This window comes from Mirounga leonina, unplaced genomic scaffold (assembly GCF_011800145.1).
Source record: "Mirounga leonina isolate KUSES-001 unplaced genomic scaffold, KU_Mleo_1.0 Mir_128, whole genome shotgun sequence".
Lineage (NCBI taxonomy): Eukaryota > Metazoa > Chordata > Mammalia > Carnivora > Phocidae > Mirounga > Mirounga leonina.
In genome coordinates, this window is record NW_023270320.1 from 1,606,416 (window position 1) to 1,629,616 (window position 23,201).

The 23,201-nt window shown below is 46.6% G+C and overlaps 1 protein-coding gene across 4 annotated transcripts in view; it reads right to left on the reverse strand.

Annotated features, from left to right (window-relative positions):
• Positions 1-102: 102 nt before the first annotated feature.
• Positions 103-23,201, reverse strand: part of POMK (protein O-mannose kinase) — a 23,218-nt gene continuing 119 nt past the window's right edge. The window contains exons 1-4 of one of the 4 annotated variants that reach the window (XM_035003910.1): positions 19,214-20,213; positions 14,915-14,994; positions 14,447-14,749; positions 103-1,397 (exon numbers count right to left, since the gene is read on the reverse strand). In XM_035003910.1, coding sequence (XP_034859801.1) covers positions 627-1,397; positions 14,447-14,749; positions 14,915-14,994; positions 19,214-19,256 — 1,197 coding nt within the window. In that variant the 5' untranslated portion in view covers positions 19,257-20,213 and the 3' untranslated portion in view covers positions 103-626. Of the gene's footprint in view, positions 1,398-14,446; positions 14,750-14,914; positions 14,995-19,213; positions 20,214-20,237; positions 20,330-22,774; positions 23,102-23,201 lie in introns of those variants that run through there. The other 3 variants (XM_035003911.1, XM_035003912.1, XM_035003913.1) reach the window with 3 other exon arrangements.

A 23,201-nucleotide genomic window follows, 5' to 3' on the forward strand; every position in this document is an offset into this window, starting at 1 on the left:
TAACATAATTTCCTTCATACTTGCTGTCCTAAATAATCCTTGTCCATTCAAAACTTCAAAGAGCATGCTATCATAGTCCTTTAGGTTTTTGGAAAGAGGATGGCATAAGAATTTCACATACATTAAAATAAACATTTAAACAGTCATTTAAAATACTAAAGATGGCCTCAACAATACCGTGTCAAACAGATCGCAAATACTCCTGTGGCCCCGGTCATGTTGATTACCACCTAAAAAAATGAGGAAAACAATTCTTTGGAAAGCTACTGCATGTTTGTTTCATATCCTGCCATTTAGAAACCTTTTCTATATACATTTCCTACCAGCTTACAGACTCAGTAATTAGGGCAAGAAAAGCCTCTTTGTGGCTACCTTTTTGTTACTTCCTTCAGCTATGGCTAGATTCACTGCTTCTCTCCTCTGCAGCGGGGAGTGATCAGCGTGAGTGAGGCCGGACTTCAGCCAAACCCAGTGTGCCCTCAGCAGCTTCCACCCCGGTCCCCGGGAGGTGAACACCACTCACGTGTGCATGCGGATGCAAAGGACCTCTCCGTCAGGGCAAGAATTGCTAAAACTCTTCCATTTGTTCCCTAAAACCTGTCCTTCACTGAGAAGGACACTGGTTTCTATAGCATTTCTCTTGTCTGGGACATCACGGTATCTCTGAGTAAATTCAAAACCTTCTTGTAAGTGTCTAGAATATCCTGAGCCGTGGGTCGCTCTGCAGGAGTCTGGCTCTTACAGGCTTTATGAATATCAAACAAATGAAACCGGACCATATCGCTCCCTTCAACGTGCCCCAAAAGGAAACTAGAGACGTCTGGAATCTTCCAGATGTCGATCTTCTCGTCATAGGAGGGCATGAGGTCATCGTCAAAAGGCGTGTCTTCCCCATAGGGCCACAGCTGCTCTGGAGCCACGAAGTCCCCGTGCAGCTCCCGGTGGCCACACTTGACCAACGTCCTGGAGCTGTGGTTCACCAGGGGCAAGGCGTCCAGGTCGTTCACCACGAGGCTGAAGTTACTGGTCAGCAGATACTGCGACAGCGTCTTGGGCAGGTCGCTGGAGTCGCACATGACCCGCGTGCCCAGGGGGCTGTGGTGCAAGTAGTGGATGATGCTGACGTAGTCCACGGCCATCTGCAGCCTGCGCTGCCACGTGTTCACGTTCTGGTACTTGGAAAGGTTTAGCATTGCTTCCAGATTGCTCAAGGAGCCCAAGGGGTGATACTCAGTCAGTATGGTGTTGTCGTCCTCACAGTAGCCGAGCAGGGTGACCACGTGTTTACTCTGCAGACCTTTCAGCATCTGCAGCCCATGCAGGAAGTCGTCTTTCATCTCCAGACTCGTGAGCCTTGAGAGCGCCACTTTGCGCTCCTTCCACTCAGACAGAAAGACCTGAGACAAAGCCACAGAGAACATCAGCCCCGAAACCGTCCCCTGTGTCAGTGAGCCCCAAGCCCCCCAACAAGTGCCGGGGGTGGAACGGAGAATGCAGAAACGAGGGTGACACAGACCAGTGCAGGAGAGGCGCTCGGTCTGGTTCCGAAGGCTCACTGATGAGCAAACACGGGCACCCGGTGCAGAAGGCAGGGCAGGCCTGGGATGGAGGCGGGTGAGGGTGCCGACGGCCATCGGCAGAGGGTGCTGGAAGGCTCCTGGGAGTTGGTCTAGCGGATGACTAGGGCTAGCAGGGTGGATGTGGAGAATGGGAAGTGCATCCCCAGGAGAGGGGCCTGCAGGATAAGGGCTTGGACTGGCAAACTGACCAAAAGCTCCAAACACCTGCAGCACAAACGGACTGGGGGGGGGGGGGGACAGTGGGAGGGGAGACGACTGGGAAAGTGGTAAGTCGAGCCCAGCCAGCCCATCACACATCACAGTATTACCTCCTCATCTTTCAAGGTAGCACAGTAAACCACAAACAGGAATCATTTTAGGTCACGACAACAGTTTTACGTGGGGTGTGGTTCTGTAAGAGCAGAAGCCGAAGTGCCCCGCAGACTCTAGACCCGCCCCTCCTGAGCGCCCAAACGGGACTACCTTCGACTCCCCATTTCTACTAGCTAGGAAAGGCTTGCAGGAAGGACTGTAATTAAGAACATCGGACTTTTTGCTTAAAGCTCCAAAGAGAAGGTGGAAGCCTGCAGAAGAGAAGACAGGCTCAGAAGTGGGGGGCTGGCTGCCCCAAGCTGCGTCTGCCGCCTGAGGGCTGTTTCTCTGCGCTTCTACTTACAGTGAGTAATCAAGTGCCTATAACATCAAATCTAAAATCTATCAGGCAGTAATCTGAAATAGATAAAAAGCTCTAGGAATAAAAATCTGGCACTACTTATAAAAGCATAAACTGGAACTTATCCATCCATAAAAAAATGGGGACTAGTTCAGGAATGGCAGGATCACTCAAAAGAGTAGGATGCGGTCAGCAAAATGCATAATTGACAGAGTTTTCACAGATAACAGTAATATCACAAATGAAAAAGGATACACAAAATTTCCTTTGTTATTGTTCTAACTGCATTAAAACAAGACAAAATTACATGGAAATCAAAGGAAATAGGCTAATGTTTCTCTCCATGTTTTCTTCATATGATAAGATTCTGGGTGATTTTTTTTTTCCTTTATGCCTTTTGGTATTTTCCAACTTTTCCAGAATGAATGTATATGATTTTCACATTTAAAAACACTTTTTAAGGGGCGCCTGGGTGGCTCAGTCGTTGGGCATCTGCCTTCGGCTCCGGTCACGTTCCCAGGGCCCCAGGATCAAGCCCCACATTGGGCTCCCTACTCGGTGGGAAGCCTCCTTCTCCCTCTCCCACCCCCACTTCTTGTGTTCCCGCTCTCGCTGTGTCTCTCTCTCTGTCAAATAAATAAATAAAATCTTTAAAATAAATAAATAAATAAAAATACTTTTTAAAAGAACTCAAAAATATATCAAATGGAGGTAAGTTAAAGACCTGTGAAGATTTCTTTGGGATCTGAGGGGGGGAGGTTTACAAATGGAAAAACCCAGGTACCCACAGTTGACCTTTAATATTTAAAAGAGAAATCTTTCAAGACCTTTTCAAAAACCCAAAATTGAGAAATTTCACTATGGATCATAATTTTTTTTAATTTTTAAAAATATTTATTTGAGAGAAAGAGAAAGCAAGAGACAGAGCACGAGCAGAGGGGGCAGGGCACAGGGAGAGGGAGAAGCAGACTCCCCATGAGCAGGGATTCCGACGTGTGACATGCAATGACCTGCGGCGTGTGGCTCAATCCCAGGATCCTGGGATCATGACCTGAGCCGAAGGCAGACGCTTGACCCACTGAGCCACCCAGGCGCTCCTGGATCATAATTTCTATTAAAAAGTCATTTTGCTTGTATGCCTAAAACTAATATAACATTGTATTAATTATATTTGAAATTTTTTAAAAGCCATTTTGCTCTGGCTGCTACATTCACTAAAAATTTCATGAATATAATACATTTATTTTTCTATGGAACACTTTTCCCCATAGACCTGAGTCAACACTGATTTTGACACTTTAACACAAAAATCGTATTTTTTGTTGAGACCCATCACTTCCTTAGACCCACCTCCTCATGGTGCCCACCAGCACTGGCAGGTGGTTTCGGTATCATAGGCCCATTTTTCACATAAAAATAGTGATCACTCTAGGGAAGCTGCTACAATTTATTGATACATACATTAATTCAATAATAAACAGTGGGAGAAGCTCAACCACAGGCCTCATGACTTCCTCCTAAACTCCTGTTTATGTCGATTTTTTGTGCCTCAGATAAATGAAAGATTATTAAATACTATTTATTATTAAATAGTATCAGTCTTTGGGATCACTCTCAAATACCTGAAACCTTCAAAGTTAAATATTTGCAAGTCAGGGATTGCTTAAGAATCATTTCTCCACAATCTCTAATTCAGTTGCTTTGTGACACTTTCTAAAACTCTTACTTAGAACAGTTTTACCTTTTTTGAAAAATTATAAAATTAATCAAGAATACCCTTCTTGGTAAAAATTCAAATACAGGAGATTTCCTTCCCCTGCTTTTACTCCCCAACCCAAAGGAAAGCTGTTAAATGGTGGGTAACCTCCCAGACATTTCTGTGTGCTCTCATACGTGTTCATGTACGCTTTACAAATAGCATTTGAGATTGGGGTGACATAAAATGAGATTATAACATACATATCACACTGCAACTTGCTTTTGCCATTTAGCTGATACCTCAGGCTTTCCTGTCTGTATACATATATAGATCTAAGTCATTCTTTTTAAAGCTGCACAACTTTTCACAGTTTGGGTATCTCACCTATGCCAGGGAGGTTTTGCAGATGATCATTTCTTTCTTTAAGACTAAAGTATAATATAATAAAGATTTATGAAATTTGTCATGGACGCAGTCAGAGGCATCAGGTTCTTTCTCCCAAGCAGCTCTATAATATTTAATACAATTTTATGTGATCTATTTTTAAAGACCTGATGGACACTTAAATTATTTCCCTTTTTTTTCTTATTAACAACAATGCTACAATAAATAGCCTTATATTCCCAACTCTGCAGGCCTGCAAGCATTTCTACAGGCTGGATAAGGAGATGGGTGAGTGAAGACTATAGGACTGCTATCACGACCCTCCCAAGTCTGTACCAGCATGCACTCACTCCACTCTTGCATGAGCGAATCTTAGGTTCTACAGCCTGAATCACAGTAGATGTTATCAGTCTTTGTACCAATCTGACAAATGAAAAACATTTTACTGTTCCAACTAATTTGTATTTCCCTGAGACTGAGCACTTTTCATCTTTGTTGGCATTTCTGTAGGTCTTCTGTGGAAAGTATGTTTGTTACCCTTTATCCAATTTTCTATGGCGTTGTTTTATGCTTATTAATTTCTAGGAGCTCTTTATGTATTATCCATGTGATCCTTTATTACAAATGTAAAGGATACATTTTAGAAAATAGTTTATGTGGTCTTTTGTAGTAAAAAAAAAATTAACTGCTATGTAGTCAAGTCTGTCTTCATAAATTTAACAAGTATTTATGATAATAAAAAAAAATTGAAATTAGGGCACCTGGCTGGCTCAGTTGGTGGAGTGTGCAGCTCTTGATCTAGGGGTTGTGGGTTCAAGTCCCATCTTGGGTGTAAAGATTACTTAAATATAAAATCTTAAAAAAAAACAAAAACAGAGGGACACCTGGGTGGCTCAGTAGGTTAAACATTTGCCTTTGGCTCGGGTCATGATCCCAGGGTCCTGGGATCGAGTCCCGCATTGGGCTCTCTGCTCAGCTGGGAGTCTGTTTCTCCCTCTCCCTCTCTCTCCTGCTCATGGTCTCTCACACTCTCTCTCTCAAATAAATAAATAAAAATCTTAAAAAAAAAACAAAACAATAAATAAATCCCTGCCACTATGAAATTTACATTCTAGTGCAGGAGGCAGACAATAAAGAAAATAAACAGGGTATGTATAAAGTATACATAAATGTGCTCTGAAGAAAAATTAAGCAGGGAAGGGTTTAAATTTTAAATAGGGTTAGAGAAGCTCTCACTGGGGTGACATTTGAGCAAGACCCTGCAGGAGGTAGAGGAATGAGCCATGTGCTACCTGGGAGGAACTACATCCCAGGCAGGAAGAACAGCAAGGGCAAAGGCCCTGGGGCAGCAGCATACCCACAGGCTGCCACATCAGTAAGGCCAGGGTGGCTGGAGTGGAATGAGCAAAGGGGAATGGAGTAGGAATAAGGATGCTATTTGACTTAGAATTTAATAGCAGTATTCTGGCTGTTGTGCTGTGAACAGACTGAAGAGATGGGAGGGGGGCAAGTGCAGAAGCAGAGAGCCCACTTGGGAGGCTACTGAAATAATCCAGGTACAGGATGATGGTGGCTTGGATGGAAGGAGGGGAGATGGGTAGAAGTCTGAGGAGTAGTCAAATTCTAGATCTCTTCTGAGTGCAGAGACAACAGAACTTGCTTATGGATTCAACATGGATGTGAGAAAAAGAGAGAAGTCAGGATGCTTCTTCCCACGTTGGTGGCCTGAGCAACTGGGCCAACAAGTTGTCATTAACTGCAATGGGGAAGAAAAAAGGAAAAGCAGGCAGAGGTGATAGTCTGGGACTCAGTCAGTGTGAGAAGCCTTTCTGACTTCCAAGTGGAGATGTGGGGTAGGCAGCTATATAAAAGAGTCTAGAGAGTTCAAGACAGAGGTCTTAGCTGCAGATAAAGGCAAGAGGCTGAAGACATCCAGGGAGCAAGCATACAAGAATGACCCAAGGTTAAGAGGGATGAGGAAGTGAACCTTGCAAAAGGGACTGAGAAGTGGGCACTGTTATTTCATACTTTAAATATACAATTCAGGGGTGCCTAGGTGGCTCAGCTGGTTGAGAGTCTGACTCTTGATTCTGACTCAGGTCATGATCTCAGGGTTGTGAGATTGAGCCCTGTGTGGGTCAGTGAGGAGCCTGCTTAAGATTCTCTCTCCCGGGCGCCTGGGTGGCTCAGTTGGTTAAGCGACTGCCTTCGGCTCAGGTCATGATCCTGGAGTCCTGGGATCGAGTCCCGAATCGGGCTCCCTGCTCGGCAGGGAGTCTGCTTCTCCCTCTGACCCTACCCCCTCTCATGTGCTCTCTCTCATTCTCTCTCTCTCAAATAAATAAATAAAATCTTTAAAAAAAAAAAAAAAAGATTCTCTCTCCCTCTGCCCTGCCCCCCACCTCGCTTGCGGGAACACTTGCATGCACTCTTTCTAAAAATAAATAAATAAATAAACAATTCATGTAACATCTGTTTTCCAGACAGCCTGAAGCATTAAAAATAGATCGCATGAGGTCCTTCTAAATCAATCAAATCCACTCTTCTGACAGGATCCAACCCAAATTTTATGGCTTTTTAATGCACTATATTTTAATTTTAAAGGGAAAAACATGCAGCTATAAAAACACTAACAGTTATCTGTGATCTCTTAAAGTCATCATCATAGGCCATGGACATGGAATGACACGAGGCCACACAGGGTATGACCTGAACCATGCTTTGGTTGTCCACAGCAATATGGCTGGACCTTCTGCCTTCTGGAAGAATTGATTCTACTGGAATCTTTCTTCTTCCTCAATAGTATTGTTGTCCCAAATCCTCTCAGAAAATGGGTATTTCTGTCTTTGAGATGGCTGACAGAGTATGTACCTGGTTTTTGTTTTTTGTTTTTTTGAGAGAGAGAGAGAGAGTGTGCAAGTGAGGCAGATGGAGAGGGAGAGAGAATCTTAAGCAGGCTCCATCTCCCAACCCTGAGATCATGACCTGAGCCAAAATCAAGAGTCAGACGCTTAATTGACTGAGCTGCGCAGGTGCCACTGTATCTGGATCTTTTAATGTAATCTTGGATTTAAAAATCTCAAAGGGGGGCACCTGGGTGGCTCAGTCGGTTAAGCGCCTGCTTTGGCCTCAGGTCATGATCCTCAGGCTCCCTCCCTCCTCCCCACTGAGGAGCCTGCTTCTCCCTCACCTCGCCCCCCCTGCTTGTGCTATCTCTCTCTCTTAAATAAATAAATAAAATCTTTTAAAAAATAAAAATCTAAAAGGGATTATATGTTAAATACTGGAATTAAAATGAAAAACTTAATAATACCTTAAAGTCTGGCATTGGGATGCCCCCAGCTTTAGCTTTCTTTTTCAACATTCCCCTGGCAATTAGGGGTCTTTTCTATTGTTTGTTCCAGCTCTGTGAAAAATGTCAATGGTATTTTGATAGGGAAGATTCAGGGTCTTTTCTGGTTCTAAGTTTTTAGGACTGTTTGTTCCAGCTCTGTGAAAAATGTGAGTGGTTTTTGATAGGGATTGCACTGAAAGTATAGATTGCTCTGAGCACCATAGACATTTTCACAATGTTTATCCTTCCAATCCAGGATGGAATGCTTTTCCATCTTTTTGTGTCTTCCTCAATTTCTTTCATAAGTGTTCTGTACTTTCTAGAGTATAGATCCTTTACCTCTTTGGTTAGGTTTATTCTTAGGAATCTTATGGTTTGGGTGCCTGGGTGGCTCAGTTGGTTAAGCCACTGCCTTCGGCTCAGGTCATGATCCTGGAGTCCCGGGATCGAGTCCCGCATCGGGCTCCCTGCTTGGCAGGGAGTCTGCTTCTCCCTCTGACCCTCCTCCCTCTCATGCTCTCTCTCATTCTCTCTCTCGCAAATAAATAAAAAAAAAAAAAAAAAGGAATCTTATGGTTTTTGGAGCTATTGTAAATGGAATTGATTCCTTAATTTCTCTTTCTTCAGTTACATTGTTAGTATATAGAAATGCAACTGATTTATGTGCATTGATTTTGTATCCTGCCATGTTGCTGAACTGTTGTATGAGTTCTAATAACTTGAGGGTGGAGTCTTTTGAGTTTTCCACATAAAGTATCGTGTCATCTGCAAAGAGAAAGAGTTTGACTTCTTCTTTGCCAATTTGAATGCCTTGTATTTCTTTTTGTTGTCTGATTGCTGAGGCTAGGACTTCTCCTACTATGTTGAACAACAGTGGTGAGAGTGGGATCCCTGTCGTGTTCCTGACCTTAAGGGAAAAGCTCTCAGTTTTTCCCCATTGAGAATGGTATTCACTGTGGGCTTTTGATAGATGGCTTTATGATATTGAGGTATGTTCCCTCCATCCCTGTACTTTGAAGAGTTTTAATCAAGAAAGGATGCTGTATTTTGTCAAATGCTTTCTCTGGATCATATGGTTCTTGTCTTCTCTTTTATTAATGTGCTCTATCACACTGATTGATTTGCGAATGTTCAAGTTATATTACAAAGCCATAGTCACCAAGACAGTATGGTATTGGCACAAAGACAGACACTTAGATCAATGGGACAGAATACAGACCCCAGAAATGGACCTTCAACTCTAGGGTCAACTAATCCTCGACAATGCAGGAAAGAACATCCAAAGGAAAAAATACAGTCTCTTCAATAAATGGTGCTGGGAAAACTGGACAGCCACATGCAGAAGAATGAAACTAGACCATTCTCTAACACCATTCACAAAGATAAACTCAAAATGGATGAAAGACCTCAATGTGAGACAGGAATCCATCAAAATCCTAGAGGTTCTCGCAGGCAGTAACCTCTGTGACACTGGCCACAGCAACTTCTTTCAAGACAAGTCTCTAAAGGCAAGGGAAACAAAACCAAAAATGAACTTTTGGGACTTCATCAAGATAAAAAGCTTTTGCACAGCAAAGGAAACAGTCAACCAAACTAAGAGGCAACCCACAGAACGGGAGAAGATATTCGCAAATGACAGTTTGGATAAAGGGCTGATATCCAAGCTCTATAAAGAACTTATCAAACTCAACACCCAAAAAACAAATAATCCAGTCAAGAAATGGGCAGAAGATGTGAACAGACATTTCTCCAAAGACATACAAATGGCTAACAGACACATGAAAAAATGTTCAACATCACTAGCCATCAGGGAAATACAAATCAAAACCACAATGAGATACCAACTTACACCAGTTAGAAGAGCCAAAATTAACAAGGCAGGAAACAAGTGTTGACGAGGTTGTGGAGAAATGGGAACCCTCTTACACTGTTGGTGGAAATGCAAGCTGGTGCAGCCACTCTGGAAAACAGTATGGAGGTTCCTCAAGACGTTAAAAGTAGAGCTACCCTATGACCCAGCAATTGAACTACTAGGTATTTAACCCAAAGATACAGTTGTAGTAAAAAGAAGGGGCACATGCACCCCAATGTTCATAGCAGCAATGTCCACAATAGCCAAACTGTGGAAAGAGCTGAGATGCCCTTCAACAGATGAATGGATAAAGAAGATGTGGTTCATATATACAATGGAATATCACTCAGCCAGCAGAAAGGATGAATACCCGCCATTTGCATCCACATGGATGGAACTGAAGGGGACTATGTTAAGTGAAATAAGTCAAGCAGAGAAAGACAATTATCATATGGTTTCACTCATATGTGGAACATAAGCAATAGCACGGAGGACCACAGGGGAAGGGAGGGAAAACTGAATGGGAAGAAATCAGAGAAGGAGACAAACCATGAGAGACTCTGGACTCCAGGAAACAAACTGAGGGTTACAGAAGGAAGGGGGATGGGGGAATGGGGTAACCAGGTGATGTGTATTAAGGAGGGCACATGTTGGAATGAGCACTGGGTGTTATACGCAACTAATGAATCACTAAACACTACAACAAAACTTAAGATGTACTATATGCTGGCTAACTGAACATAATTTAAAAGAAAGTAACTGATAAAAAAAAATATTTCAACAATTTAAAAAATAAAAACTTAATAAAAAGATACACATGAAATAAAATTTACCAAAAAAAAATCTAAAAGAGATAAACCTCCCACTGTTATCCTCAGAGAATAAGATCAGAGATGGAGAGTACAAGAGGTAGAAGGGAACTTTTTACTTTGTACTTCCCCTCCTTCTGCATATTTGAATTGAATGTAGTGCTTTTATAATTAAAGAAAATTAAAGAAAAAAGGAAAAAGCAATGGGTCAATCTGCCTTTCAGGCGCAGAGCTGCACACTGCTCCAGGAAATCCCAAACACAAACCAAAAATACACAGTCTGGGGAAAGAAGGGGGTGGCTGCATGCTCCCCTGAGGAGCAAAATCACTTCTGGTTGAGAACCGCTGACCTGAGAACCTGACTGAGGGTGCAGGAGAGTGGACAGCTTCAGGGAGAGACAGCATGAGAAGTCATGACACCTGAGCTGGAGGGCTTACAGGTCTGGTGGCCGAGGATGAAGAAATTCCGTTTGGGCGGCTCCTGTTTCCATAACAACTTATGCAACAAGACCAAGAGCTAAGGCAAGGGGGAAGGAAAAGTCGCGGAGGGGCCAGAGTAGGACCACTGGGCTGTGCTGAGCGCACGGGTGAGGTTTGTGGGAACATGACACCGCGGGGTTGTGGGACATCTCTGCTCAAACGCAGATGCACAGCTGGGGTCAACCGGGTTTGGGGCTCTCCAGCCAGGCACGATGGAGAAAGATGGAAAGGAGCTGCTGCATGCGTTTGCACAAGACCGACTTTGAGGGTAACAGCCACAGAGTCCCTGCTGCTGGGTCAATGCAGGAATGAAGACAGAAAGTGACACCGTCATGGGATCAACACACCGGAGGTCCCGAGGAGATTGCAAGGGACGCAAGGGCCCTGGGAGAGGAGGTGGTCAGAGAGCAGGATGCCAAGAACTCTGGTTACAGAAATTCCTACTGAGGAGCTTATGCCTTCCAGCTTAGGGTGTCAGTGCGGAGCGGTGCCCATGTGGAGGAGCTGGTCCCAGTGATGGGAAACGCGTTACGTGCAGGGAGTTGTGCCGTTAAGTGACCATGCGGACGAATGAGAGGCTGCCCTGTGCTGGGACCCACACGGGCCCTGGGCCCCGGGGCTCAAGGGGGCAAGACAGACAAGACTCCTCACTGATGGCTCTAACATCCAGGGAGCAAAATGCTTTTGCCCTGAGGGCAAATTTCAGCCAAAGACACAAGAAAATCAATGTAATGGTCTTACAGTCATACTTCACTTTAATAAACAAAGCTACATGACTCAGAGTTATTATCCACATTTTTAAACCCCATATTTGCATGGGCATGATTTGTAGAGCTCCCCAAACTCCAATCTGTGTTCAAACCACAACAATTTGCCACCATCAAAGCTACCTCCCGGGCACCTGGGTGGCTCAGTTGGTTAAGCGACTGCCTTCAGCTCAGGTCATGATCCTGGAGTCCCAGGATCAAGTCCTGCATCGGGCTCCCTGCTCGGCAGGGGGTCTGCTCCTCCCGCTGCCCTCTTCCCTCTCGTGCTCTCTGTCTCTCATTCTCTCTCTCAAATAAATAAATAAAATCTTTAAAAAAAAAAAAAAAAAGCTACCTCCCAAGGGGCATCTGGGTGGCTCAGTTGGTTAAGCATCCGACTCTTGGTTTTGACTCAGGTCATGATCTCAGGGTCGTGAGACCAAGCCCCGTGTCGGGCTCCACACTCAGTGCAGAGTCTGCTTAAAAGACTCTCTCTCTCTCCCCCTCTCTGCCCCTCCCCCTGCTCTTTCTCGCTCTCAAATAATCTTAAAAAAAAAAAAAAAAAAAAAAAAGCTACCTACCCAAAAATATATCCTTGAAGGTAAAGAGCAATTCTGAAAATGAAATCCAAAAATGATCTGAGCAGTAACACAGAAACAAGAGGGCAGCCAACCCCTCAAGGTCATCTCTTCGAAGGAGACAGAAATCACCTGGGTGTAAGCCCTTTTCTCTATCGACATCCCTCCCTGGTGTTTTCTTCACATCCTAATGCTTTCAACATCATCCCAGATGTATATTCCCACCCACTGCCCCAGACCCAAATGCTAGACTTGTACATCCAACCATCTGTGTCTCCACGTTCATGTTCATTCAGGGCCTTAACATGTTCACCTCACGCACACACAAAATCTGTTCTTCTGGTCTTCCCTGCTCAGGTAATGACAACCCTAATCTTGTTGCCTGGACCAAGAACCTTGTGGTCACCCTCTCCCTCTCTAACACCCCACAACGGATCTATTGGGAAATCCTACTGGCTCTGCCTTTAAAACATGAGCAGAATCCACTGATTTCTCACTAGGTTCACAGCTAACACCCTTGTCAAGCTGTGACCATCTCTCCCCTGCAAGGCCTAACCAATCTTCCACCCTCACCAACACCTTGGTCTCCTCTGCAAACATACAACACCTTCTCTCTCTACTCAAATTGCTCCAACGGCTCTCCTGGTCCTACCAAGCCCCCCGTGCCCTGGTCACCACTTGGCCCTCCTCTGACCTTGTGTGCTATCTCCCTTCTCATCCTGCCCTCTGGTCACACTGGCTAATCCCTGGTCCCCGAACAACCAGGCATGTTCCATCTTGGGGCCTCTGCTGGTACCCATCTTTTTTACTGGAACATATTTTCCCCAAATATCCACACGACTCACTCTCAGATCACCCTGACCACCTAAAATAGCAAGCCGTGCCTCTTTCCTTGCCCTGCTGTCTTCCCAGCACATGTCATTAACATATTTTATTGTATATCTATTTCTTTCCTTTTTAATTAAGATTTTATTTATTTATTTGAGAGACAGAGAGAGAACAGAGGGAGAGTAGGAGGGAGAAGCAGACTCCTGCTGAGCAGGGAGCCCGATGCAGGGCTCAATCCCAGGACCCTGAGATCATGACCTGAGCCGAAGGCAGATGCTTGACCAACTGAGCCTCCCAGGCGCCCCTTGCGTATCTATTTCTTATTCATTGTCTCATCCCCCAACTAGAAAGCTTCAACGGTCTTTGTTTAATTCATTGCCACAGCTCTAGCACCTACAATGAATGAATAAATCTTTAAAAAAAACAGTTACCTTGTTCTATGGTTTTACTTTGCATAAAAATTCCTTTCCCTTCTCCCTGACTTCTTCATTTCCAGGGCGCCTGGGTGGCTCAGTTAGTTAAGCGTCTGCCTTCTGGCCAGGTCACTATCCCAGGGCATCAGGCTCCTTGCTCAGCGGGGAGCCTGCTTCTCCCTCTCCTCCCCACTCATGATGTCTCTCGCTATCTCTTGTCTCTCTCTCTCTCAGATAAATAAATAAAATCTTAAAAAAAAAACAAAAAAAAACCCCATAAATAAGATGTCTTCTTTCCACATTCATGGTACCCTAGTCTCCCAAAACAAAAGCCAGCCGTTCATCAAGCTGCAGGCCCATGGATGCATTTTCTGCTCCCTCCCTCTTGCCAATCACTGAATATGTCCGCACAAAGGGACTCTGTGCAACAGTCCTTAACTGGCCCCTAGAGACACTGCTGCGTCAGTGGGTCTCAGCTACCACAGAACCGACACTGCACAAAGTGCAGCCAGCAGACACCGGCTGCCTAGAAGACAAGGGCTCGTGAAGCTTCTATCCGAATTCACCCCTTTGGTTTCTCTTTTTAAAATAAAAAGCTTTTAAAAAGTCAACATAATACCATGATAGGGTTTGAAAAATAAGAATGAAAAAAACTGCCCATTATCTTTCACCATAGCACAATTTCTATCATTTCTATATTTTTTTACGTAAATTGCATTAATTTTGCAGTTGAAAATCATGTATTGTACAATTTTGCATTTTGCTTTTTTCACTCATCCTCATAAGATTTTTTTCATGTTGCTACAAGGGGCTCCTAAACACACTTAATGGCTACAGAATAGTCTATCAAGTGGCCAGACCATAATTAACTATTCCCTTACAGTAATTACTACTGGTTTTCTATTGCTATAAATAACAAAGTACTCCTTGATGCATTTAGCTTTTTACCTTCCACTGGATTAGGATAAAGTCCCAGACATGAGATCACTGGGCTCAAGGGTAGAAATATTTTGAGGAGCCGTAACCCATAATGCCAAGTTGCCACCTTGAAAGGCCACCCCATTAACACTCGGATGTTACCCGGCACTCACTCTCTTCACGGCTCCTTCCCCGACACGCTTCAGCGGCCTCACTTCGGTCCTCAGCTCCTCGCAGGACAGCCACGGTGAACAGTTTTTCATCTGTCCCATTCTGAAGTGTCCGCGGGGACAGTGGGTGGAGGCCGGTGCGGAGCGGGGAGGGGCGATGAAAACCCAGGCCAGGCAGAGGTAGAGGAGCGCGTTCAGGAGGGCCATAGGCAGCAGCAGCCCCAGGGCTGCGGGCAGCGCCCTGCGGGGGGTGCCTCGGCTGCCGTTCTGGGCTTTCCCGCCCATGCCGCTGTGCTCGGCAGGTTCCTGCCGTGTAATAGCAAACAAGAAGTAACCATAGCCAGCTTTCACATCCGTGAAGGGGTTTGGGTGACAAGGGGTTAAAAGAAGGCACAGCCTCTTGGGCCTCTCTTGCCCAAGGATCCTGCATGCGTTGGGGTCCTTGTGAGGATTAAAGAAGGTATCGCTTACCAGGTTCATTCTAAATGCTCGGTGTCGGCGTTCCCACAATCCGTGTCTTTTTATTCTCAGCCAGTCTGGGCTCATCCACTCTGGATTTGATTAGAAGGAAGGGGTATGTGTGTGTCTGACTTTGTGTCTCTCCCACAGCAGTTCAGCAAAATGACAAATGAAAAATGAAAGTAAGCTGCATCTGTAGTCCCATGGGGCCAGGACAGACGGACAAAGGAGAGCAGTGGAGATTAGATAGGATGGGGGGGTGGGGGCGAGAACACGGCCGGCCTCCTGAACCCAGCTAAGGAGTTCGGATATTCCTTGGAAGTACGTTTTTAAGAAGCAAGGCTACTCTTCAGCAGGTGTGAAAGATGTACTGGGGTGGAAGAGACAGGGTGAGGGCTCTGGCAGTAGGGTGGGGTAAGAGCTGAGAAGCACAGGAGCTGGAGAAACGGTGGTGAGAACAGCGAGAGGATGATCCACAGGTGATCCTCGCAGCAAGTCACCACCGAGAAGGCTGGACACTCACCAGTTCTGCTCTAGCACTGGAGCCCGGCGTGAGGCTCATGGGGGAGGTGGGCATTACTGCCTAGTTGTGGGGTGGCCGAGGGGCCCAGAGGGGAGAGACAGCTGGAAGGACCCTGGACGTCAGGTGCTTGACACTCAGGGTGTCTGAGGCAGGAGCTACGTGTGAACCAGAGTGGACAAGGGAGATGGGCATACCGGTGTGCTCACTTAAGTGTCAGTACTGGTACATGCTGGGGACACTAGTGACAGAACTGACCCTGTGCTTCCCGTGTCCGAAACGACTGTCACAGGAAGGGTTACCTTCCAGGAGCATCTTCGTTCTCCCAGCTCAGGTCTCCACCCAGACACCTGGGCCACTCAGTGTCCTGGCTGGCCCCAGGCACTGGTTTGAAAATACTCTGCCACAAAGTACCAGAAAGGAGGTTTGCTGAATGAAAACTGCAACTGTGCACATAGACAAATGGCAATAGTTGCAGTGGCCTTGCCCAGGGGCCCTCGCAGGGTCTGGGCATGCCGGCGCCCTGGAGCCCCAGGATGGAGCAGAAGCTGCAGGAAGTCCTCCGACAGCCTGGCTGCCATTGCAGAGCCCGGCCCGCTGGTCTGAGCTCAGAGTCCTGCATCCCCACCCCCCGTTTCCCCGACCTCCATCACCGAATGCCTGCCACTCATTCACTCAACATGCATGAAGCCGTTTCCACATGCTCAACCGTGCTCTAGGCACCGGGGATCTGTGAGGAAATAAACAGATATGGCTCCTGTCCTCTTGGACCTAAGGGAGAAACCAGTGGAGGGGAGAGACAACAAATAAGTAAACAAAAAAGCTCCTGCTTGTATATTGTGCTGAGCTTTCAAGGACAGAGACTAACAGAGAGGAGATGCCCTGGATGAAGCCGGCCCAGAAGACCTCTCTGAGGATTCAGGCTGAGACCAAAGGCCCGAGAGGCGACAGCCACGAAGAGAATCAGAAGACAGCTCTTTTATGCCTTCTCCTGGAGACAGTAAACCCACCTGCCATTCATAGTGCTGGGACAACAGAGAGCGACCAAGCCAGCTGCAAAGCTCATAGAAAACAGCGTTTCTCCTGCTGATGGGTATTAAAGAGGGCACGTTCTGCATGGAGCACTGGGTGTTATGCACAAACAATGAATCATGGAACACTACATCAAAAACTAATGATGTAATGTATGGTGACTAACATAACAATAAAAAATTAAAAAAAAAAAAAGAAAACAGCGTTTCTCCTAGGTTCACACTGCGGCTACAAAGTATCAGCAACTCCCTTCTCTGAATGATGACTGCTTTCTTACTCACTGAGAAACTCTGCTCTCTGAAGCCCCAGGCTATCAGAAATTTTGCCACTCTAAGTCCTACCAGAATTAGGGAAGCATCCCGCTCCTGCCAGGCGGAGCTGTCCCTCTGACACAGGGAAGCCACCTCCACTTCCAACTGGGTGCAGAGCTGCAGAGAAGCAGGCTCCGAGACGACACGGATCTACAGGAACCGCATGGTCTCCCGGGAACCAGACCCTGGGGTGCACTTGGCAGTCCAGATCAGATCTTGACCTCTTTCCAGGCCGCCCTGCTTCACTTTGAGCCCATCAAAACATCACTTTCTTGGGCGCCTGGGTGGCTCAGTTGGTTAAGCAACTGCCTTCGGCTCAGGTCATGATCCTGGAGTCCCAGGATCGAGTCCCACATCGGGCTCCCTGCTCAGCGAGGAGCCTGCTTCTCCCTCTGACCCTCCCCCCTCTCATGTACTCTCTCTCATTCTCGCTCTCTCAAATAAATAAATAAATCTTTAAAAACAAAAAAAACAAAAAAACAAAAAAAAACCCCAAAACATCACTTTCTTTAAATTTTGCCTAAACTTCACCCATCCCGCAAATTCTGTACTAACTCTTTTCCTCTGATTGAGAGGCCATGTTCCACCGCTGCGTGGTCTCACTCACTGCAATGGGTCAATAAATCTGATAGGTTCGTTCCAGCGACCTAGGCCCCCCTTCTCTCCAAATTTGTGTCCCGTCCTTCCCAAACCTGACTCTCAGCTGATGACCTCGTTTCCTGTTTTCCTGAAAAACCAGAAGCAATCAGAGAGCCACAAGCCCCCAACACCTCACTGCAGATTCCTGCCCCCCTCCCTTCTCTGCTGCAATGACAACAAGCTGACCTGAGCTCCCAGCCCTGTGCCCGTGCAAACAAGACCCCTCCCTGCCTCCCACCTGCTCAGGACGCTGCCTCCGTCTTGCTTCCCAATCACTACCAGTGCACCCTAACTTCTCCCGCCATGGAAACACCCTTGTCACCCCACTGTCCCCTCCAGTTACTGCCCTGTATCTCTCTTCCCTTTTTGGTCAACTCCTTTAAAGACCATCTATGCTCACTATCTCCATCACCCCCCTCTCTTTCTCTAGAACCTACTGCTACTCCACCCACACTGACCAAATCGCTGTGACCTCGCTATTGCTGAACACAGCAGTCAGTTCAGTCCGCCCTGGCATCTGGCATGGCTGATCACTCCCTGCTCCTTGAAACGCCTTTGTTAGGAAGGTGCACTCTGGCGGCTCCTCCTGCCTTTGACTCTAAGCTGCTGGAGTGTCCAAGGCTTGGACAGACCTCCACACTCACGCCCTAGGCGATCTTGTCCAGGCTCGGGCTAGCTGTCCCCACCGGCTGACAGCTCCCGGTGTAAAGCCCCAGCCCCAGCCTCCCCAGAATGCCACGCTTGCTAACTTGAAGTCTCTACTTGGATGTCCAATGGACAATTCAAAAATAATATTTCTTCTCAACAGTAAAACGACAAATAATTCAATCTGGAAATGGGCAAAGGACTTGAACAGACATTTATCCAGAGAAGATATGCAGATAGCCAACAGGCACACGAAAGGATGCTCCACTTCATTAGCCAGCAGGAAAATGCAAATCAAAACCACAAAGAGAGCCCACCTCATACCCACTAGGATAGCTGTCATCAAAGAGTCAGGCAAGAATGAGTGGTGACAAAGATGTGAGGAAATAGGAACGCGTATACATTGCTGGTGGAAAACAGTCTGGAAGTTCCTTGAAAGGTTAAACATAAGTTACCCATGCAAATCCATTGCTCGGTATATGCCCAAGGGAACTGAAAACGTACATTCATAAGAACCTCAGTCCCTAGTACATGAATGTTCACAGCAGCATTATCCATAACAGCCAAATAGTGGAAATAACCTGAAGTCCATCAACTGATACATGGACAAATAAAATCTGATATAGCCATACATGGAATATTAACCACCCATAAAAAGAAATAAAGCATTAGTACATGCTGTAACATGGATGAAACTCGGAAACTCGATGCTAAGTGAAATAAGGCAGACACAAGAGGTCATATATTGTAGGATTCTATTTATGTGAAACGTCCAGAACAGGCACATCCATAGAGACAGAAAGTGGCTTAGTGATTGCCAGGGGCTCAGTGAAAGGGGAAATGGAGAGTGGCTGCTAATGGGCACAGGATTTCTTTTTGGATGGAAATGTTCTGGAATTGTTTGTGGCGATGACTGCACAACATTGTGTACTAAAAATCACTGCACTGTACACTTCAAAAAGCAAACTTAATGGTATGTGAATTATATCTCAACTTCAACGGATAACAGAAATGCTTCCCAAACGCAACGTCTGCAAACCCTGGCTCTGCTGCATCGCTCCAGCCTCACCCAAGTCTCCCCCTTCCTTGGCGCAGTGGCGTCTGCTCACCTGCCCCTCCGTCCTTCCAGCTACGCCCGTCGGGGTCGTGACGGCGTTCGCTCACCTTTCCCACAGACTCCAGGCCCGCGTCTTTCTCTCTGGCCCATTCCCGCCTGTCTTCAGGGACTTCGACTGAAACTATGGCGGCTTTTCCCACTCGGCCCTCACAGTCTCGTGGGCTTCCTCCAGCGGTACCTGATTCTTAGAAGGTGCTCTTGAGGAAATGGATAAAAAACTGCCTCTCTTTTCTACAACATTCAAAATGGCCAAGTATGTCTCAACTTAGACCTTAGGTCAAGAAACAGCACTTTTTTCTGTAAAAGGCCAGACAGTAAATATTCAGGTTTAGGGGCCAAAAGTTGAAATCCAGTGACAAGTGCATCACGGGACTTGTGGGGCACCAAGTGGCAGTGTAAAGCAATGACAGGCCACAAGCTCTCTGTCACTGTCATTCAACTCTGTCACCAGGGTGTGAAAGCAGCCCCCCACATTACAGAAACCATGAATAAAACTTTACTTATGGACAATGAAATTTGAATTTCATATAGTTTTCATGTGTCACAAAAGATTATTCCTCTTTTGATCTTCCCCCCAGCATTTAAAAAGGTAAAAAGCATTCTTAGCTCGCAGGTCATACAAACACAAGTCACGGGCAGAAGCTGGCCGATCCCTGCGCTGGGTGATGCCATCCCTCTGGGTCTGCTGCAAACCATCCTTCCACCCTGCACATTCCCTCCACGTGATCTCCCTCACGCACATGGTGATGGCATTGGTTTCTAAGTCTCCACTGTGGCCCGGATCTTCCTCCTACACTTCACTCAGCTGGCTCATTGAGGCCTGGGATGTCCATAACTGCGCTCTTTCCTGTCACCAGCATGCCCCTCCTCCAGGGTTCCCTCACTGTGACAGGCATACAACCTGCCCACTTGCTCAAGTCACAAAACAGGTGACTTGGTTCTGCCCTCCCCAACCTCTAAACCCACCAATCACCACGTACAGTCAATTCTATCACCCAAACCTCTCTCAAATCTGCTCACTTCTCCCCTTCTTGCTACCACCCCCTGGTCTAAACCGCCAGCATCTCTTACCTGGGCTTCTGCAACAGTTTCCTGCATGGACTCCCACTTCTTTCTCTTTTCCAGTCCATTCTCCACACAGCAAATAGAATTTTTTTTCCTTCCTGAAATGTTTCAAGCATGGAAAAAACTAAAAAGTAAGATCATGAACACCCCTCCAGCTTTGTCAAGTACCAGTGCATCATAGCTTTTTGAAGATCTTTTTTATAGAAATAAAATATTACATATATAGTTGAAGCCCCTTGGAACCCCTTCCGGTCCTATTCTGCTCCCTCCCAAGAAGTAACCACCGCCCACAAGCTGATGTACATCAGCAGTTCTCAAACTGCAGTCCCAGGACCGGCAGCAGCAGCACCACCTAGGAACTTGTGAGAAATGTGAGTTCCTGAGTCCTCACTCCAGATCTGAATCAGAAACTCTCAGGTGAGGCCCAGAAATCTCTGTTTTAACAAGTCTTCCAGGGGATTCGGATGCATGCTAAAGCCCAAGAACCACTGGTGTATAGAATTTCCACACATACTTTTTATTTTCACCACCAGTATGTGCCTATAAATAACAGCACATAATATATGGATGTTTATCAGCTGTATACAAGTAGTACTGTATACATCCTTTGCAACTTGCTTTTTTAAAATCCCAACATTAGGTTTATGAGGTTCATCCATGCAGATACATCCAACTGGGTTTGCCATCTTCACGTGTTTAGCTTTACCACCACCAGCAAAGTGAGTTTTGTACACACCTCCTTCTGCACGTGTGGGAAGTGTCTTGCTGGCATACACAGGGTGATCTTTATAAAGCACAAATCTGATCACTCCTTGCTTAAAACCAACTAACCGTCCTCCTCTGTCCTCAGGACAAAGTCCAAACTCCTATAAGGCCCCCTGAGCTCCAGCCTCTGTCCACCTCTCCAAACACTTCCTTGCACCCCACCCTCTAGGCCCGGAGCTTCCCTCCGTTCTCGAAGTCGCTCCTCTGAGATGCCCAGGCTCTGGCATGTGCGTCCCTTCTTCCTCAACTGTGAGTTCCCAGGGGATTGCCCGCCTGCTTCGAGCACCCCTGTATCCTCAGCAGCTGGCATACAGCAGGGGCTCAGTAAAAACGCACTGACTGCCTGATCACTCAGGACTCCTCTCTGCTGCTTTCGCACTCCCACTGAATCTGCTCTTTCTCTCTTCACATACCTGTCCCCTGATACTCTCATCCAGCACCTCCTCCAATCTGAGTTCACCATCTTTTCTTCTCAAACCCCCTTTCTGTGACCTTCCACGATCCTATATTGCCACAGGTAGTAGAGTGTTTTCTATAGGGCCTGAAGCCTATAAATTTTTTTTTTCTTTTGGAGGGATACCACTTTCTTCATTTCCACACAGAGGCTGCCAACATCAGGTAGGAAATTCTGTAGCACTCTAAAAATTCATTATTTTCTAATCTACATTAGATCATTACTCACCCTTTTTTTTTTTTTTGAAGATTTTATTTATTTGACAGAGGGAGAGAGAGCACAAGCAGGGGGAGCGAGAGAGGGAGAAGCAGGCTCCCCGCTAAGCAGGGAGCCCAACGCAGGGGTGTGGGGGTAGATCCCAGGACCCCGGGATCACGACCTGAGCCGAAGGCAGACCCTTAACCGACGGTGCCACCCAGGCGCCCCACACTACCCCAAAGGGTAGTCCTCAGACCCATAACCGACGGAGCCACCCAGGCACACCATTTAATGCCTTTCTTGTGGACCCGGAAGTTATGCCTCAATAATCTTTCAATTATCCCTAAGCCCTCAGATCCACTTCTGAATCCTCAGAAAACACTCACCCAAAAATTCAACTAACTTTTACACAGTGTCAACCTCACACCAATTCTGTGAGGCATATATAATTGTTATTATTCCCATTTAACACATAAAAAGATGAGGTGAAGTGACTTAGCCAAGGTCACTAACCTGTACATGGCAGAGCCAAGTTTTCTGGCCTTAAACTCACCTTCTTTCTCTAAATCCTGCAACCCCTCAGGTGTTGGACCGAATTGAACATAGCATGGTCACTGCATGGGGTGGGAGGTAGATCTGAGACTGCCCATTTCTTAAAGAAATCTTTAGCCCACCCCAACACCTGATGGGCCTTTTTCTTTTAAAGGCGTATTTCTGGAGTAGGCAGTAGGCTGCCCAGGGCTCCGGATAGGCTGTATGGCTGAAGGAACTCTGCTGTCCAGAAATAAGCAAAATGACACTGACAGTTGCTGGTTTGCAAGGAATAAAGACGTGGGGCCAGCTGGGTAGGAGAAATTCAGGCACTGTTTAGACAAAGGACTTCTGACATTGATAGTTAAAAGTTGGTAATGGAAAAAACTGGAAACCACTGCTCCACGCTCACAGCTCATTTAGAAGAAAGAAAAGCAATAGCACAAAATTAGTTTTTACCGATTTACAGACTATTCAATTCAACCAGAAAAGAAACGAACTGGTGCCACCCAATATAATTTAGAATAGAATCCCATCTTGCCAACAGAACACAAGGCATATTAAAATAATGACTTTAAATATTTCGGATGCTTACTTAGCCTTAAGGTGCTACAGTCAAGGTAAAAAGGCCAGAGAAGACAAGACTACTAATCACACGGCTAAGCCAGCCTTTAAAAAGAGAGCGGCACAGGATTACCCCGACCACCGGGCCCCGCGCCCCGCGCCTGGAGGCGGCTGGCAGCGGCGGCACGAACAATCCCGAGCAGGACAGACGCCGGCAGGAGGGAGCCGAAGCGCAGCCCGGGCCGGGCCGGGCCGTCCGCCACGCCAAGCTGCAGCTGGGCCGGGGCGGGGCGCTCGCTGCCGGGCCCGGGGCGGCCGCCCGACAAGGGAAGGCCCCACAGGAAGCCCAGTCTCCCTCCCGCCCCGCAGCCCCTTGCTCTCGCGGGTCCGGCCGGGACGCTGCGCGCCCGCCCGCCGCTTCCCCGCGCCCGCCCGCCGCTTCCCCGCGCCCGCCCGCC